At 39.8% G+C, this 18767-nt stretch overlaps 1 protein-coding gene across 3 annotated transcripts in view; it reads right to left on the bottom strand.

Annotated features, from left to right (window-relative positions):
* LOC135482750 (serine/arginine repetitive matrix protein 2-like) overlaps positions 1 to 18762 on the bottom strand; it is a 190817-nt gene extending 172055 nt beyond the window's left edge. For 2 of the 3 annotated variants that reach the window (XM_064763092.1, XM_064763090.1), the window contains exons 1-4: positions 18579 to 18761; positions 14128 to 14199; positions 10593 to 10846; positions 10363 to 10473 (exon numbers count right to left, since the gene is read on the bottom strand). In XM_064763092.1, coding sequence (XP_064619162.1) covers positions 10363 to 10473; positions 10593 to 10831 — 350 coding nt within the window. In that variant the 5' untranslated portion in view covers positions 10832 to 10846; positions 14128 to 14199; positions 18579 to 18761. Of the gene's footprint in view, positions 1 to 10362; positions 10474 to 10592; positions 10847 to 14127; positions 14200 to 18578 lie in introns of all 3 variants that reach the window. The other variant, XM_064763091.1, reaches the window with a different exon arrangement.
* Positions 18763 to 18767: the final 5 nt, after the last annotated feature.

Here is an 18767-nt window from a genome sequence, read left to right on the forward strand (position 1 = left end):
ATAGATTGGTTTTACTTGCAAGTTTTCATCATTTGGTTTTTATCATGAAAAACATAATAGGGCCTAGGCCCATTCATTTATTCATTGGGGCCTGATACTTTTTTGAGTTGTTGACAAAATTATGATATTGAAAATAGACTCCCTTTCGTGAAGCAATGCCATTTCATCTAGTCGGACAGACTACAGCACGGCACAAGACTTTGTCTCAACCGCAACAGTCTAACAGACGATATATTTTGCATAGTCATAACGTCAAACTCCTGTGTGATTATTACTCCAGTGTTTCCCAAAATGAGTTGATAAGTATGTTGTCTGACGTCTCTGTTATGCCCCGTGGTCAAGGATGCATGCTTTCTTGGTTGGAGCTGCTCCAGCAGTTTTAAAAGAAAGGAAAGGGAGGCAGAGTGAAGTATTGTATAGTTTATTTGAAACATATTCTAAAAACAAATTGCAATAATACAACCCAGCTGGCATGGAAACAATCACACCGGACATGATCTTTCTTTTAATGGCAGGCCTGAAGATCTTCTTCTGTCAAAAGATGAATGCAAGGGAAAGACGATTGGTAACAAAGAGATGGATAACTTGACACCAGAATCAGTATGATGTTCAGATGTAGGTCCAAGTCATCTCATTATTCTCAACAATATCAATATAAATGCTGTGATCACCAAACTAACTGTTGGACTGAATAATACTGTACATAATCTATTTTGAATAGGTAATTAATTAGCTGTAATGATATAATAACAGACCAGGGAGACTAAGCTGCTCACTAAAGCTTCTTGGTCCTACTTTCAAGATCTTCATATGGAAAGAGCTTGTCATTCAATCTTCCATCTTGAAGTTGATCGTAAATCTACTAGTGGAACAGTGTTTGAAATCTTTTAACCCGGACTAGCGAAGACCATTACTACAACTAAGGAAGTCTGGCATTCAACCTGGTATAACCATCAATGGACATGTAATCTACATGTATAATTATTTAGGTTACAACTCATATTTTCCTGGTATGATTTAAACACCCCTGCTTTTGGTCTTCACTAGTTTCGTCCATATTTTTGTTATATGGGCCCATGCAGTCTGCCTTGGAACTCATCAGCAGGTTGACACACCACTAGAACTTGAGCCAACAAGCACAGAAGTTAACATTAAAGAACAAAACTAATGAAACGAAAATGGTTAGGAGAAATGTTAGACTGTAAACTAAATTGGCAAGGACAAGATCCTGATGTGAGATTATGAATTCCTCTTGTCAAATGTGGTGGTTGTGACAAGGACATCCATATGAGTTCTTAAACACTGGGCAAAATGACAGGAACACCATTGCACCTTGGTGTTGCAGTGATCCTGTTGGGAGGCATTGTATTAGTCATGCATCCAAGACCATGATGAGAGATTGTGACTTGATCTCTTCAAATGTGGTGGTTGTGACAAGGACATCCATATGTGTTCTTAAACACTGGGCAAAACAACAAGAACACTATTGCACCTTGACATTGCAGTGATCCTGTTGGGAGGCATTGTGTTAGTTATTCATCCAAGACCATGATGAGAGATTGTGACTTGGTCTCTTCAAATGTGGTGGTAGTGACAAATCCAATTTCTACCTGGGGGATGGATGATAAATTAGACCAGAACAGCAAGTCAACTGCTGCACTATAGAATTCCTGGACGATATATGGTTTGGTACAGCTTCTGGAGCGTTCTGGAGCGTTGTGGAACTTATTTTCTTGACAGACTCGGGGAAGATGGCCATTCTGATCTTCGATAAAATGAACAATAGGAGAGAGCAACACTGAATTACTCTAACAAATCTAGTAAAGTTTAAAATTGTCATCTTTAATTCACTAATATTTTTGAGTACACTAAATATAAAAAATATGCACTTGAAGGTTCTGTAAAAAATCATTGAATCATGCATATTTAACTAAGTGGCTTGTCATTGATCCATTGTTAAGATTAGCGCAGACTCCCGAATTCTTCACCTGATATGAAAGGAACATCACATCAGACTGCATACATACAAACACCAACAAATGAAATGAAGCACTGCATTGTAGGTTGATGATTGAATCATGTCTGTATAATACCATGCATTGAAAGGCTAAGCAAGGACTGTCGGACTCACGCGAGCCATCAAAAGATCGAATGTTCAGACACTCCAATGCCATATTCTCAGTTCATACTACATCTGATTTATCGATATGATTCTCACGATTGGTCTACCCCAAGTTCATAGCTTTAGCGGTTCAGAAACGTGCCATAGTTACACTCAAAAGGCCAATTTACGCCATTTGACCTCTGTGACCTTGAAAAGTAGGTCAAATCAAAAAACCCTATAATATGTGATGCATCCTTGCTAGGAGAACCTACCATAATGTTTTTTTGGAAAACGACCACTTATAAGAGAGATATTACACTTTTAAGGTTTCCACTTTCGGCCCCCTTGTGGCCACGTCACGAATCAGACTGAACTGAAATTCAGTGTCAACGGCCACCTGAACAGGGGGTCCTGTGTGCAAAGATTCAAGTTCAGAGCTTCAGCGGTTAAAAAACGTGCCTCTGTTTTTGAAACAGGATACACACAAGGACGACGACAACGACGGACACTGCAGTATTGTGAAATGTATAGACTGCACGACGGACACTGCGATATTGTACAATGTACAGACTGCACGGCGGACACTGTGGTATTGTACAATGTATAGACTGCACGACGGACACTATGGTATTGTACAATGTATAGACTGCACGACGGACACTGCAGTATTGTACAATGTATAGACTGCACGACGGACACTGCGGTATTGTACAATGTATAGACTGCACGACGGACACTGTGGTATTGTACAATGTATAGATTGCACGACGGACACTGTGGTATTGTACAATGTATAGACTGCATGACAGACACTGTGGTATTGTACAATGTATAGACTGAACGATGGACAATGCGGTATTGTATAGACTCCCCTACATTGAGCGAAAAAATATTCATGTTTAATGACCTGTATAAAAAATCATAAAGACATGATTGAAAGTGATAATTTGAAATAAGTTTGATGACTTTTTGCATTTTTGGTTGATGTCAGCTCCTCCCTTGTCATGTGATCTGTTTTCTACTCACCAACTTTCCGAACTCTATCATTTGAAATAAAAGTATGGCACTTACCTGAAAATACAAATGAAAACGATACCTTAGACATTTCTTAATAGATGCATGAAACATAGATGTACCAAAAAGATTTCTACAGTATAATCATTCAAGCGACCAGCGAACATGCAATTTAAATTGCTGCCACCTGTGATCATGATGGCAGCACCCATCGCAGGATCTCCCACAAATATGTGACAGTCCTCTGAATGAGCAATCACGATTGCAGGTGTAGAAGTTTAAAATGTCCTAGGATAAAATGTCCGGGAACAAAGGATTCTATTATGCGCTTCAATCTCTGAGCTATTGACTGTCAGGGTCCCTATAGAACCATATTGAAGAATACAATAGGGCCGGACACTTTTTCCAGGGGGGACACTTTTTACTTTTACACAGGTACAAGCACCTGCTACAAAATCATGGCAACATCAGGGGAGAGATTTGAAAGTGGCCACCATGCTTTAATATTTATAATGATAGCCAAAATGAAGGCGGCTTCCTTTGGCCACTGATTTTTCGGGCAAGATTGCCTGAGTAGACAGATAGGGGTACAAAAGTTTTTAAGATTGAGAAGAGTTGAGTGTCGTGAGTTCAGCATTGGCTTATTATTGAAATTGGGAGGGAACCTACACTGTTAAAGACACACCGTTGCAAGCATGCGAGTAAACCAGGACTGACAGGGTATTGAACCCAGGACCTCAGGTGTTTCCACTGCCAAAATCTGATCGCCAAAAACAAATAGCAAATTTGGCTTCATGGGAGACTGTATGCACTGCTTGCAGCACCATCAGTTGCAACCAATACATGTTTCTAAGTTCTAATTACACAGGACACGTAGATACCATAAAACAACAAACCACAACAAGTGTCAAGTCGAAATTACACTAAGTATTCACGTACACGAGTAACAACAAGACAAGACATGTTGTCCGTAAAGAATGGCTAATCTTGATGAACAGGATAGAAGTTCTTTAGCTTATGTGAAACCACAAGATATCACTGATGAGAGAAGCTAGCATGATTGGCTGATTGGTCGTTCTTTTTTTAAGACGGAAAAACATACCATTGTTGTGCGACTGTTTAGGATGACGGTGCTACAATCTAAATTCAGAAACGCCAGGGGATAAGGATGAATATGATTGGCAAGACACACATTTCCCAAGTTGATCAGGATACAACTTTTTTTGACTGACGAGGCTTTCATGTATAAGAAGAAAAGAAACTGGTTGGTGAGAATTATAGTACTACGTTTGGAGATGACACCGCTTATTCTAGAAATTACAAATAAAGTACTTGAGACCCATCCATAAACATCAACACAATCAAAGTGTTTCACAATTCTAACAATATTAGGATTGACTCTGACCCCTCTTCCTCCCAGAAAGATTTTTGTCGAGGACTTTCAGTTTCTGGAATTCTCTGAAAAAATTTTAAAAATAAAATACTTATGCCAGAGCATAAAGGGGATAAATATACACCAGCAGTACTTTTAATTGCAAATGATACGAAGCAGAAAATTAGTTTTTGGCAACATGTTTGAACAAGATTGAAGAGTTGACAGATATAATTACAAAAAACAATCATCAATGCTGTACAATTTCACGACAAAATAAAACACGAATAATCATTGGAGGCTCAAGTCAAAACATCTCATGAGATACGTTTCGATTTGAAAGTAATACAAGCAGAAAATCAGTTTTTGGTGAAACTCTAGCGGTAAATGGAAGTGAAGACGTATTATTTGACCCATGAATAGCAATGGGGACATATGTAATGATCCATGTCATGAAAGTGATGGTGCTGTCACAGAATTTTGGCAAGGCTGTCACTGCTGTGATCTCCGTGACATGTTTAATCCTCGAGCTATGCATTTGGTCCCGCCAACCCCGAAAGTGCCAAATGCCTCTGTGAGAAATATTGAGATTTGGATGATTGACGATAGATACTCGTGACAATGCAATACAAGCTGAATGTTTGATTCAAATTGAAAAGGCCCGCAGCCTACTGTTTAAAGGGAATCTATGTGCAGGAGCCAGGCAGGTCAAATCAAGTTACTGATAGAGGTCTCTCCTAACTCGGAGTACATCGAAACTTTTCATGCATGTATGAGGAATATAATTTTGATGAATCAACCACAACCAATCTGACCCCCTTGCTCCTTCCTATAGTCCCCCATTAAGGGGCCGACTCCAACCCAAGGGTAGGGCTGAAACTTCGACCTGGTCTACAAGCATAGAGAGATGCAATGAAAAATTTAGCACCTATCCCACCCGAGGTCCCATTATTTCAATGAAAATTTTGTTCTCAACCAGACAACAGTTCTTTTTTCTTTCTGAATTGCAATGCTTTATAAACGATAAAAAACACAAGAACAATTTCATTTTACTGCACCGTCAAGGCAATAACAAACACCCAGCCACATTATTACACAATGTGGTCCCATAAACGCTTTCTCCAACCCAACATGGAAATAATTCATGAAGTGATTCACCTGAATAGGTTTAATGAAAATCTGCTAATGGTTTCCATCCATAAAGCTCGATTGATGCCAATCAAGCATGCGAAAAGCAGTTCATGCTATTACTGACATCTCTTCATTAGTGATTTGCGCCACACTTGATTATTTCGTGTACTGTGAGGCAGAATAACTTTGTTCACTTCAGTCTTCTTTGCGATCATGGTTCAGACAGTAACTCCTTCTCAATCGATGTACTCTGACTGTCTCCCACATTTCTACACTTCAACTCCATGGAGGAAGGGGGGGGGGGCGATAGCGCATTGGAAGGGAGTCAAGGGAGTTGGCCTCATGGGTTCGACTCCCAGGCGAGTCAATGCTCGGTTCCCCTACAGGTTGAGTTCAAGTAAGTGCCTTCTGGTTGCTCCTTGAAATCCCCCCCCCCCCGTTTGATTTCTGTGGAGACCAGGGTAATAATATGGTATCCCAAAAGTGCTTTGAACAGGGAAACATGGAAAAGCGCTATACAAGAAGAACTCAATATCATCTCCCTACAATTGGTCCACCTGGAGGTTGACACAATCCGGCAAGATTTCTTTTCTGAAATGTCTAAGGACTTTGCGCAGCTGGCAGTGTAATCCATTAGTACTAGTACATCTGAGTTTTGACTGTTATGAGCATTGACCCCACGTAATATTCCTAGTACCAGCGTGAATACTGCCAATTTCAAGTGAGATAGTATAGCTTTTGATATTTAGCCCAGCTACAAGAAATCAGAATCAGAACCTCACCTGGTTGAATTTATGAACCTTGCTGGCAATACTGCCATCTCTAAACAACCAGCTGAACTTACTGATTCTTGGTATCATGTTTTCCTTTGGAAGCCAATACCAAATTTAAATTTTCCTTTTCAACAAATACAACATTTTAATAGACAGATTTGTAAAAGTTAACCTGATTGTAAAAGTCAAGTTTGCTTATTTTAAGTGTCACACAAAGTGAAAGGCCCAACCAGATTTGGCTTATGAGACACTCTTTGCTTATAGTACAGCTGGCGGCTAACCTACCAGCTGCAACAGAAAGATCATTACCAACGGGGCTCGAATCTTCGACCTTCCGTTAATGAGGCTAGGGCATGATATCATTTAACAATTGTTGAACAATGTAAAGCTCCAATCCAAAATACACAAAGCTTTCACCAAAACTGAATTTATCAGCAAACTCTACAATGTCAATAGATGTAAAGTGGTAATGCTGTATTGTTATCACTATTGACTAATGATGCATAGTTGATGAGTCTAATCCAGGTTGAACAATTCACATTATTGGAAAAATACAGAAATACGATCATTACTATTTCTATCTTTTGTTCAACTTTGGCATTATAACCGTTTATCTTTCTCATTTGACTTTAGAAAAATATGAATCTTGTCGATAGTAAAACTGCACGTTTCGCTATTTAGTGCAAAATTAGGTAAAGGAGATATGTTGCAGTGGATTGGAAGGTGCAGCCAGATCTATATGGAGTCAGTTCAATTGTAGTACCACATCTTGGACACGAGTACGATTCTAACACTCAGATATATAAAACAGAGGAACAAGAGGGCTAATGAAGTGCAAGAATGAAAACACCACTCTCTCTCCATTTTAAACAGGAACACAAGAAGACACCTTGCTTTTGGCAGGACTCCTCTCTCTATAGGGGAAAGGGATTTTGGTCCCAAATAGGTAGTTTTAGGGAAAACTCTCTCACAATGGACTCCTCTGTAAAAGTCTGTTCAGTCGCATGGTTGTCCTTTTAGGTCCTCAATCAAATCCTCCAGAGTAAATTTTTACTCCAAGTCACATAAAGTACAAAACCTGACATATTCGGTATCTGTCCCAAGGCATCAGGTGACACAACATGATGACACAATCCACGAACGTCCATCCCATAATACATTTATGAGATCATATCTGGCAGCCCAAAGAGTCCTATCTCCCATTTATCAGAATAACCACAGGAACAGCCAACGTCATTTACATGGGTGGGAGCACACTAATTTCCAGGATAATATATGGCAGAATGGTCAATACGTTTTATACACTTGACTAGAATCGAAAGGAAGAATATCTCCTTGGTCATTATCATGCACCAGGGAATTGAGCAGGGCTTATCACCGGTACCAATAGATGACCAGTCTCCACCAAGTCTACACGATGATTAAGCTGGGATCAAACAGAAATTAGTGCATTTTATCTTCCCAAATTGGTTACCTGTCCTCAATGGCCAAGTTTGTTTGGGAATTTGGTTACAAATTCTCTCACTCTCTTAGGTAACCTGATGTTACACCACTGTGTCTGATCTGAAGCAGTTTTCTTAAGGTCTCTAATCTGCAGCAGCTTCCTCAAGGTCTCTTTTGCCTACAGCTGCAGTTGCTCATCTTGCTCCACTCCCTCCAGCCATCTCACTCTGGTATTTCCTCATCTCCTTCAACCCCCAAGCAATACCGGGTGCCATTGCAGCAGTTTCTTCTGGAGTCAACCATCTTCAATGTTGACAACATGTCAGTATAATATAGGAGGCGTCTTACTTTTCGTAAGAGAAAAGCTACAGAATGTTGACTCAGCCGACGAGGAAACATATCAAATACATGTAAACCATCCAATTATCAAAATAAGAAATGGCAACCATTGCAGACAAAGTTCGAAACGATTTGTTGCAATTCTAAGAAGTAGTAACCAATTTCCATCGAGGACATTTTCTCAGGTTAGAACTGAATGCATTCACTCATTTAATTCTCATGGGAAATCAACAGCACACTTAGTTTGAGTGAACACCAAACAAGCAAGATCAGAAGGGTCATTTGTCGGCTTTGGCCTACTACTGTAATCGCATCAACCTTTTAAGAGAAGACATCCAACTTCCTTATTAAGAATGCTAACAATACAAGTCATGAAAACTTTGTGGAAGAAATGCTAGGATACTGATGAAGGTGGTTCGCAATTTGTAAGAACCCAGTCAATGGCACTCACAAAGGCATCCAATTTATTAAAGGGCGATGAGAGGAAGTAGCTGGGGGTCCTATTTGCGGTCTCCAAGTAACCAATATATGCAATAAGATCAACTTTTAATAGGTTCAACTTTTAATAGTGATAATGACATTCCTCATACAATGCACAGTGAGACGGTATAGAAAACTACCCGATCAGTCCATGAACCTTGGTCTGGCTCACCTTGCTCCTGCCTATAGTCTCCCTTTAAGACAATAAACAAATAAACTTTAGAAGAAAAGCCGCAAATGCAATTATTCGAAAGTGGATGGAGTATGGTTCCTGGCAATATTGCAAAATGACGCAACCAAGCGTTCTGAACTTGAACATCAAATTGTATTTTGCAAAAGATGCAGTGCACTACATCGCCGATTGGCATACAACGCGTTTGAGGAATAAGTGCAAGATATGGCATGGCTAAATGTATCTGACAATGCTTAAGTGGCACCCAATGCCATGCTCCACGACAAACATGACGAAAGAGATTTAGGAGCAGCCTGCGGGAGTCATAAAACGTAAATGTAAACCAAGCTAGTTCAATACGGCTTCATTCATTTCAATTTATTTGAGTTTTTTATTCTCTACTGCTGAATCTTAGTGGAACATTAATAAAAGATGAAATAACACGCAAACCTGTTATATTGTTTGAGGGCAAATTAAGAAAGCCATCACTTGAACAGCAGAAGTGAAATTAACGCTCTGGACACAGCTATGTACAGAATTCGAAACCAAGCAATTTGTATATGACTAGTTTAAAACTTTGATATCGATTGAAAACATTTACAAATATGAAATAATGGGAATTCTTGGGATTTTAACATGTTTAATGAGAGAACACCTTATGACATCAATTCAAATTCAGCTGAATAAAAGAGCTGAAACCAGACTCGTCCAACCTTTGCGAATCAAATTTTGATAAATGAATCGCAGCTAAACTAATAGCGTGCTTATTGAATGTGACCCTGGATGAATTTGGTCGTTAATAACACATGACAGTGAAAATTACTTTAATTTGAAAATTGGAGAAGTGTAATCAATTCAGATGCGAGATTTCCCAATATGGTCTCAGATCGGCGCCGGAGCATAAAAAATATTATCAGCTAATAATAAATCATATAAACCAGCTATCGGGTTACGATAAGTCTGCCAATTGGAGAAATGCGAAAACCCATCCACCATGCCAAATCTCATAGGAAAGTAGACGAAAGGAAATACGATTCATCATCAAAGAAATCTGATCATATCATCTTGAGTAAGAACACTCTAACACATCGATAAAATTGATAAGCTGGTACTTAGCGAGCTATGAACGGTGGTGCCATCTTGTAAGTATCGCCATAACCACGCAGAATCCCAACGTCGTATATTCAAACAGCGATCAGATACATGTATCAGTGTTTCCATCTATTGATTTTTGGGAAAACTAAGGGATACCGTGAGATTGTGAAATATAAAAGCACACTAGCTACATGAAGGAGGTGGTGCCATCTTTATCTCAATGGTAACGTGAACATAGAAACCATTTTAAATGCAGTCGACTAGAATATAGAACTTCTAACTCTAAGATTTCATGGTCAATCTGATGTCACTACAAATCAAATGGACTGATATGAAGTGAGATATGAGCAAAATAGACTACAGGGTCATACTTTGGAGTTACTCATTTAGCAAAATGGAATAGAAGGGGAACAAACAAGGAAAGTGCATTGATACCTACATTGGTCTTCCGTATTCATCTTTCTCAACAGCCCTGTCGCTCGCATCTTCCTTTTGCATCAGCATCTTACGGAAAGTTGTCACTTTCTTTTCAATTTCTTCTGGCCCATACCTGCAAAAACAGTCATGTTTTTCTCACTTTATTTGTCATTGCGAGCATGAAATATACGAGGCCAAATGGGTTTCAAATGTTTTTGTTCAATCTGGTATAAAGAAATAGGAAATTCTTACCCTTGTTCCTCCATCAGTTCCTTCATCTCCATACACTTCAGCTCAACTTTCCGCTTTCTCTCATGATCTAGGATCTCTGAGTTGGGTTTCTTGTTCATCTGTTGGTCCAACTGTGCCAGCTGTTCATCTGACTTATAATCTTGGCGATCTTTGTGCTTCCTGACCGTCGACAAGTTCCGCTGAACATAGCCGTTGGTGCCACTGCCCCTAGCAGTGTTCAGACCAATTCCGTTATACATGGCAAACTGTGGTGCCTCGAAAGAGAAATATAAGTAACAATTAGCATGGCCAGGGGTCACGCTTCGAGAACTTTCATCAAAAACTCCCTCCCCAAGTTGCAAAACAGAACAGAGAGTGCAGAAGGAGGCAAATTGCTTTGGTTCTGGAACAGTCCATCAGATAGAGTTAGTGTAGTTTGCATCATTTCCAAGAGATAATTGCCACAGTTGATGGGACTCTGTATTCAAAGAGCTAGTATGTACATCTTTGGGCACAAATTGGTTGCCCATATTCTCCATTACCAACACTGATATCCTGTGACTGAGGCAATTTAGAATATCATATCATATCACAACTTTTCAAAACCTAATGCCTAATACTAATGATGATGCTTCAGGCTGATTAGCTCCGCTCCACTTGACAGACAATCAACAACACTTGATGGTTGTATAGAATAATTTGGTACCTCGGGCATCTTTGAGTGCAGGTACATGGTAAAGGATTTGCAGTGACCACACCCATTAATGAAATACAGAATTTTACAAGTTTTCTATATTCCCTATCACCGGGTTTTCTTCGTTGTCACAAAAGAGAGAAAGGAGGTATCTATCCTGTGGTCCTAATCAAAATGCCCTTCCAAATCCTGACAAGTTTGCCCAAGTCCCAACACTTTCCACACCCCCAGTCTCAATACCGTTAAAATCTCAGCCGATATCTGCCATCTGAACACTAATTTTTGGGCCATTCTGTCATCCATGGTATTCCCAAAAAGTCTCTTCTTACCATCCAGTCCTGCACCCATACAGCCACATGCATTATATGAAGTATCTCCCATACATGAAAACCATCCCACAGATCATCCATCATATTTAAGTATGACATATTGACTAATCCATTAAATCTCCCTGATCACAATTTAAGCCACAAATTCCATTTACTGGTTGCATCTGCCAGTAACTCATAATGAAGATCCAGCACTTTTTAAGGAATGGGCGCCAAAATCTAATCATTTCATACCAAGATGTCATACTTAAAGCAGTCTTGTGGTAGATCCAAATTTTTCTATTCTGAGGGTTGTGATTTTAGGAAGTCACATTTAGTGATTAATTGGAAAAAACCTGCCATTTTACAGCAAATGCCCTCTGAAAACTTTAACATTTCAGCAATCTACTACAGTGGCCTGTTCTGTTATCTTTTTTTCAAGGTTCTGGAATTACACAAACTGCTCACTGGCCATATAGCATGTACATGTAGGCGTATCCAAACCTGGCAGTGAAAGAGTCAACAAAAACGTAATGAAGACATGTCCTACATCAAATTATCAAGATCAATGCGCGTAATTTCTCCTGTCCCCAGACGGTAATCAAGTTTTAAGATTATTGATGAGGAACTGTAAGGTTTGCATAGCAAATGTGAGATGAACTCTAGACATGGATGAATCATCAATTCGAATGCAAATTGCGTCAATTACATCGGAATCGGAGGTGACAGACAGGACAGAAGACAAGTCTGAGGGGACAAGGTGGGAGCAAGACACCCCAATTCCTGACAGGCAAACCCTGACACAATTTTCTGTACCGCCACAGCACACACTTGGCTGATGGAGCAAACTGAATGACCACAGTAGGTAGGGTATCGACATTCGGGTTATAGTGAGAGTAAGGTACATACATCTCACAAGGCAATTGCCATCTTATCCATGGTGACAGAAGTGATTAGTCTAACAACTTTAGCTGGAACATGTCTGATGCAGTGTCATTTATTCCATATTGCTCAACTAATCCACTAGGGGATGTCTCAACGAAAAACAACAACAATGGAACATGTCCTTATTAAGCAGCATCTTTTCAGTACGATATCCTCTCTGTCTGGGGCAGTCATTCCCAGTGAATTAGTTGAGACAAACATGTGACATGGTCATTACCACATATCCTGGCCGACCCTACAATGGGGATGAAAATCAAGGTGGGGGGGAGCAATTTTGACTCTCTGAAATTGTTTTAACCTTAGTACAAATCATCTTTCATTTGCTCTAGTCTAAGGACCACAAACTAAAACTGTACGGTAAACAAGCACACAACACAGCAATTCCGACTCGATCTATTTCAAAGCTGCACAGAATGTACAAAAACTCGACTGGGTTCTTGTGTGCTGCCAATACACCAGAAGTTATTGATTTTAATCTGCCAGTCTATACCAGTTAATTATCGGTCATGTCACACAGAAATGATTATAGGTCCATCAATATGCCACAAGGATTTAACACTGTTGCAGGAGGAATGACCTCATACATTTACTACATAAGACTGAGAAGACATTCGTTTAGGTATTCCGTTAACGAGCCACAGGGTCAGGTGGCTAATTATAATGTAAGTTGCAATTAGGCAATTCACTTCCACACCAAACCCAAGCAGTTGCAAGGGACCAAACCAACCGTGCAATAGTCTCAGGGACTTGGCCAGACATGAATGTCAATAGTTGCAATATGGTGGTTGCTTGAGGTCACATCTGCAACTGGAGTGCAGGATACACACTTCACTGACACAACTCTTGCTCAATTAAACCTATTATTTTGTATTCAGTCTTTAGTCTCTTATAACAAACATTCTCTAGGCTCGTTATAAATTGGATGCTAATAATAGGGTTAGTCATATAATTCTAAGTCTGGAAGATGCGCCTTGAGCATCTTTGATTGAATTGGGGGGGGGGGGGGGGGGGCAAAGATAACCACTAAATGCCTGAATGCATGCAGCACCTTGGATGGAATGTATGCAGAGAGCCTTTCAGAAACAAATTACACAAAGATTACCATGAATAAATTGAAATATTAACCAGCAATCACATCTGTGCAGCGCCTGATGAATATAATTTAGACGCCAACCAATAAAAATTTCCCATGATGTGCTGATTACTGTTAGTTCTGCCTGGAAAATTTTTATCATCTGTAGCGTAAGACGAATTATGAATTATCTTTATTTAGCAGCAAGTCATGTGTTTGTGCTCGATGAGATTGGAAATACCAACTCTCAGGACCAATATGGCAGTCAGACCTGACAATGACAAGCATACAGTTTTTAATCACATACTGTACGTGTTTCCAGTAGCTCATTTTTCTTAGTTTTACAGAACTCTTGTAATCTGACTGTCACCCACACATGATAGTTTCAAATTTCAAATCAGATGGCTTATGTATAGCACTCAGCGGAAATGAAATAAATGTGACATGAATGAGGAATGGTCACTGTCGCCAAATCTGATATTTTGTGCAACTTTCGAAAAACATTGTCGAGGTACATTTATACATGTATTGACTTACCTACTCCAGTGAGAGGGAACACCTCAACACCTATAGCCAAAACTATCTGGAACAATTCAAACGTCGTTATTCCTGAAGAGAAAGCGAGGAACCAATTAGAAATGGAGCGAAGACACAATATCTGACCGTTTAAAGATTCGGCTTGTTTTTCGTACGGTTATGTGCAAATTTAGACTACAAAGTACAAATCAAAGATTGTCTACATTTGTATTTGGGGAGGTGGGTAAGGGAAAAGGTATGCAAATAGGGGAGGGGAATGAAAAACAATTGAAACTCTATCCAGGAGCAGTTTTACAATGCAGAATTGCAACTGCAGACAGAGCAATCCATAACAGTGCAAACAGTTCCAGCAGGAATACTGGTGTCTCACGCTGGTCTCCATTGATCATGCTGATTCTGTTCACGTCTTCCTCATTGCATGAGCCAGGCTATATTGCCTGCCACATTGAGCCTTCCCAATCAATAGGCCTACATCCCAGGGTGCAAGCCTCGTATGAGGATGTTGTGTGTCGGAAATACTCCAGATGGGTACCCGCTGAATAAAATATCACCCTTTGTGTGGTTAGCATTGGGCTTGTGTCATCAGTTAAGGTAATTGGAAATTTTTCCCAAAGCAGCTGCTGAGAGAAATCTCTTGATGCAGTGATTTCCGGCATCATCACAGTCATCTTGGTTTTCATCAGGTTTATTGCTTTGATGTGGGAATGTCGGAGTTCATTCCCATTTTTGATATATAAAGTTTGATTTTTTAACGTGCTTTATAAATTCCTAAAATCAGATGATACCACATTAGCTTGGGAGGCTTCTGGTGGGCGACTTGTTCATCACGAAAGCACCTGTCTTTTTAGCTCTTTGATAAAGTTTTATTATATGCTTCAGAAACTAATAATGTCACAAAGTTATTTGTGTTTCTGATGAATTGAAAAGCATATCAGATGGAGCTTTCTTCATTACAAAAATGATGCTGGCCACACCACAGACAAGGAACAGACACAATATAAAACAATTTCCCAATTGATCTTGACTGATTGGGACAATTTACTATACATCATAATCGAGCGATTATTAGTATTCACTCTATTGAACCAGACTAACCTCCCCCCAGAAAAGCTCTGGCCTGTCTAATTTACTGCATCAGAGAGCAGCCATCAATTCTCTATAGTGATCGGTAAGTTGTCAGGCATGCGGGATATCAACCAAATAATGATCAATTTTGATGAATTCTCTTCCAATTCCATATATTGATGTATGGTACCACTAGCAGGGCTGTGCAAAAACCTCATTTGTTTTGCACAAACATCACATGTACATGTACGCAGCAATATTAAGGTGACAATTTTATACGATATTCATCTACCAAACCCAATCAAACACATTCTTTACAAGGATGGTTTGTTTTTTGTCGCCTTTGGCTCACAAGTAGGCCTACACATTTAAAAACCAATGCCAAATCTAGGATTTGGGCCCCTGGTGGAGGACAAAACCTTTTTGCTATCTGGCATTTGCATGAAAAACAGAGCAGACATCTTAGACACCACCCAAAATACATCCCTCTTGCGACGTAATGGTTAACCCACTAATTGTACATGATGCATGCAGCGTCAGTATAAAGTACATGTACACAGGAACATAGCACACATCTTGGGAACCACCCAAAATACATCATGGTTAACCCACTAATTGTACATGTTCGGCATGCAGCGTCAGTACAAAGTACATGTACACAGGAACCTCTTTTACCATGACGTCTTTACTGTCTCTTTACGAGACAGTGATTTTAGTCCTAATAGCCAGTTTCTTTCGGATTTAATAACTGAAATCAGGACACCTCTCTATCAAGGACAGCACCAGTCACACACAAGGTTGTCCTTAACAGAGAGTTTACTGTGCATGTACATGTAACACTAACAAAACAACTGAAGTGTTGTCTGCAGGCCCGGTCCTCAGGGGTCGGTTTCAAAACAGGCATCAAGAGGAGTTTGATGGCCACAAAATTATGGTGACACAAGGCCCAGTCCACAACCTGATGGCATGATGACACACGTAAATCAAAACAGCAGTTTGCTCACTAGGGACAGGGTTCAATGTCATGGTGTGGCCAAACGATTGGTATAGTCGAGACAGCCGAAATCAATCAATTTTGAACATCAGCAACCACATCATAAACGTTCAGCTTGTTAATGTTATTGGTAGTTTGATTGCGCATGCAGATCATCATTTACGCACCACTGTCTAATTGTACATGCCACACCCAGATTTACATTTCCTCGAGCTCTTAGCATTCTACAGACTTTTTAAAAGATTTTCAGGACCCTGCAGGCAAGTCATCTCCACCATTCTGAATGGATTAGACAAGATACATAGACGATACCAAAATGCACAACAAGCAATAAGGGTGAGGGTCAAGCAAAAATGGCAGCAAGTTTAATTTCTTCATTATTGTACATGATTCTGAGACTGATGGGAATTGTCACGCAACAGTCAAAGAATGTAAACAAATAATAAGATGATAACATGGATAAGATGAAGAATCCATAAAAACTCTTGACGCAAGTTACAGACATGACAGAATATGTCAATAAGATGACAATGGAAGACACTATTAAAAGTGGATGTAGATGTATGCCTGACTTATAACATGCTGAAAGCAAAGAAAATCAATAAGCCGTCATAGTGTTACAAATGTAGCTGTCCAATCTCTGGAGGCAAGACTCAATGTATCTGTCAACAAATGATGCTTCATTCCATAGAACAACCAGATTTAGACTCAGTGACCAGGAGGTGTGCAAGATGATAACATATCAAATGTTCTGTATAATGTTTAAAAACGGAAGTTGACTGTGCACCCGAGATGGAACACTAACATCACACCAACCGGATAACACCAATATGATAAATACTAATGAGATCCTGATTATAAAGTCAAGTCAAGTATATTCATAAATAATAATAAAGTCAAGTATATTCATGCAAAAACAAAGCTATATTTATCTCACATCAAGCATGACGAAGTCAATAAATCATTTATCTGAGCCTATTTTCTATTCCACAAGAAAGAAATCAATAAAAGCAAACGGGTGTAATGTTTAATTAATGGGCATCTCATAAAGCGCTTTCTTCAAGTACCGGTACAAGAAGGCCACACCAATGTCAATTTTAAAGGTTGTAACTTTCTTGAGGACAGAGAGGTGGCCTTCACCGCATGGCTCGACTTAACTAGACAGTTGAGGGCACAGAACAACAATAAACCAGACCCAAACAAAATACTTTGGGTAGCATTCTAGCTGGTTTTTTGTTTGTTGTTGTCTGAGACTTCATGTACACTTTAGATTTGTTTTAGGTCTGAACACCTTTCACTGACCAGTATTGAGTTAACTATCTAGACATCATTGCACAAGTCATGCATACATTTGTAACCAAAATAAGGCACAATGAACAAAATAATCCAGTCATTTGTTTACTGCTAGTTCATTGTGGCCCTCAGCGGCTTCCTCTGACTGGTGCAATGATCAATTTCAGAGAGGTTGGTTAGGACGCTGACCAGTCATGCATTTCACCTGAAACTGAACAAAGGGTCACAGTGCCTCATGGTAGTCCAAAATATGTTTAGGCCTTCTGACCTGTTTTTAGTATATCTCTTTGTTTTGTAAAATGACTGGTCAGCGCCCAAAATAACTTCTTCGAAGTCATCCATTGTTAAAGGCCTCACAAATTCATCGCCACAGGCGATGCAAGAGATCACGACGCATAACACACGTTGGCTGTATGAGTGAGCCAGGCCTAGGTGCTAGCAAGCCCACACGTCACCACACATGCAAAACACAAGCAGCCAATGGCCAAGGCTCTTCTACACGATGTCAATGATACACCAGTACAGATATACCATTAAACGTACAGATACATGTAACTAAAGCCTGAGGTCACCAGTTTGCTTTCTTCACACATCACATCACCCAAGACTGAACTGAAGACACAACACGAACTAGGCCTAACCCTACGCGCCAGCAAGCCTAGGCCTACACTAGGCCTACAGTTATCACTATAGATTCATGGACTTGATTGGGAACAACGTTTACATGACGTAGTGTTGTGGCCGTCGTCACGTCACCATGCATTTTACATTACTGTAACGTGACGAGACGCGACGTTTTCGTAAACGTTGGTCCCAATCAAGTGCGTGGATCTATAGTAGTAGTACACTACACGTCACCACACATGCAACACAACTTCACAAGCAGCCAACGGCCAAGGCTCTTCTACCTTCTATTGCAATGACATGAATTTTGATGCAATGGCATTGAGTAATCATAAAACTGGTGAACCAAGGATAGCTCTAGCACGATTTTTTCATTTTCTTTCATTTTGACACCACCAACCAAGCACAGGACTGCCAGTGCCAGACCGGACCATGCAACAACAACGAACGCTTCTTTTCTTGTCATCATACTCACAAAATCAAACACTTTCGGCGGCCGAATTCGGTATGAATATATAAGAGAATCGAGGGTGTTAGGATAACCTAGTGAAATCCAATAAATGAACGCCACAAGATAAATCTCACGATAATTTATTGCACAAAATATCTCTCCAGCTTCATGAAATTTTCATAAAATCGAGACTAGATGATTGCGCAAGCGCAG

This window comes from Lineus longissimus, chromosome 2 (genome assembly GCF_910592395.1).
Source record: "Lineus longissimus chromosome 2, tnLinLong1.2, whole genome shotgun sequence".
Lineage (NCBI taxonomy): Eukaryota > Metazoa > Nemertea > Pilidiophora > Heteronemertea > Lineidae > Lineus > Lineus longissimus.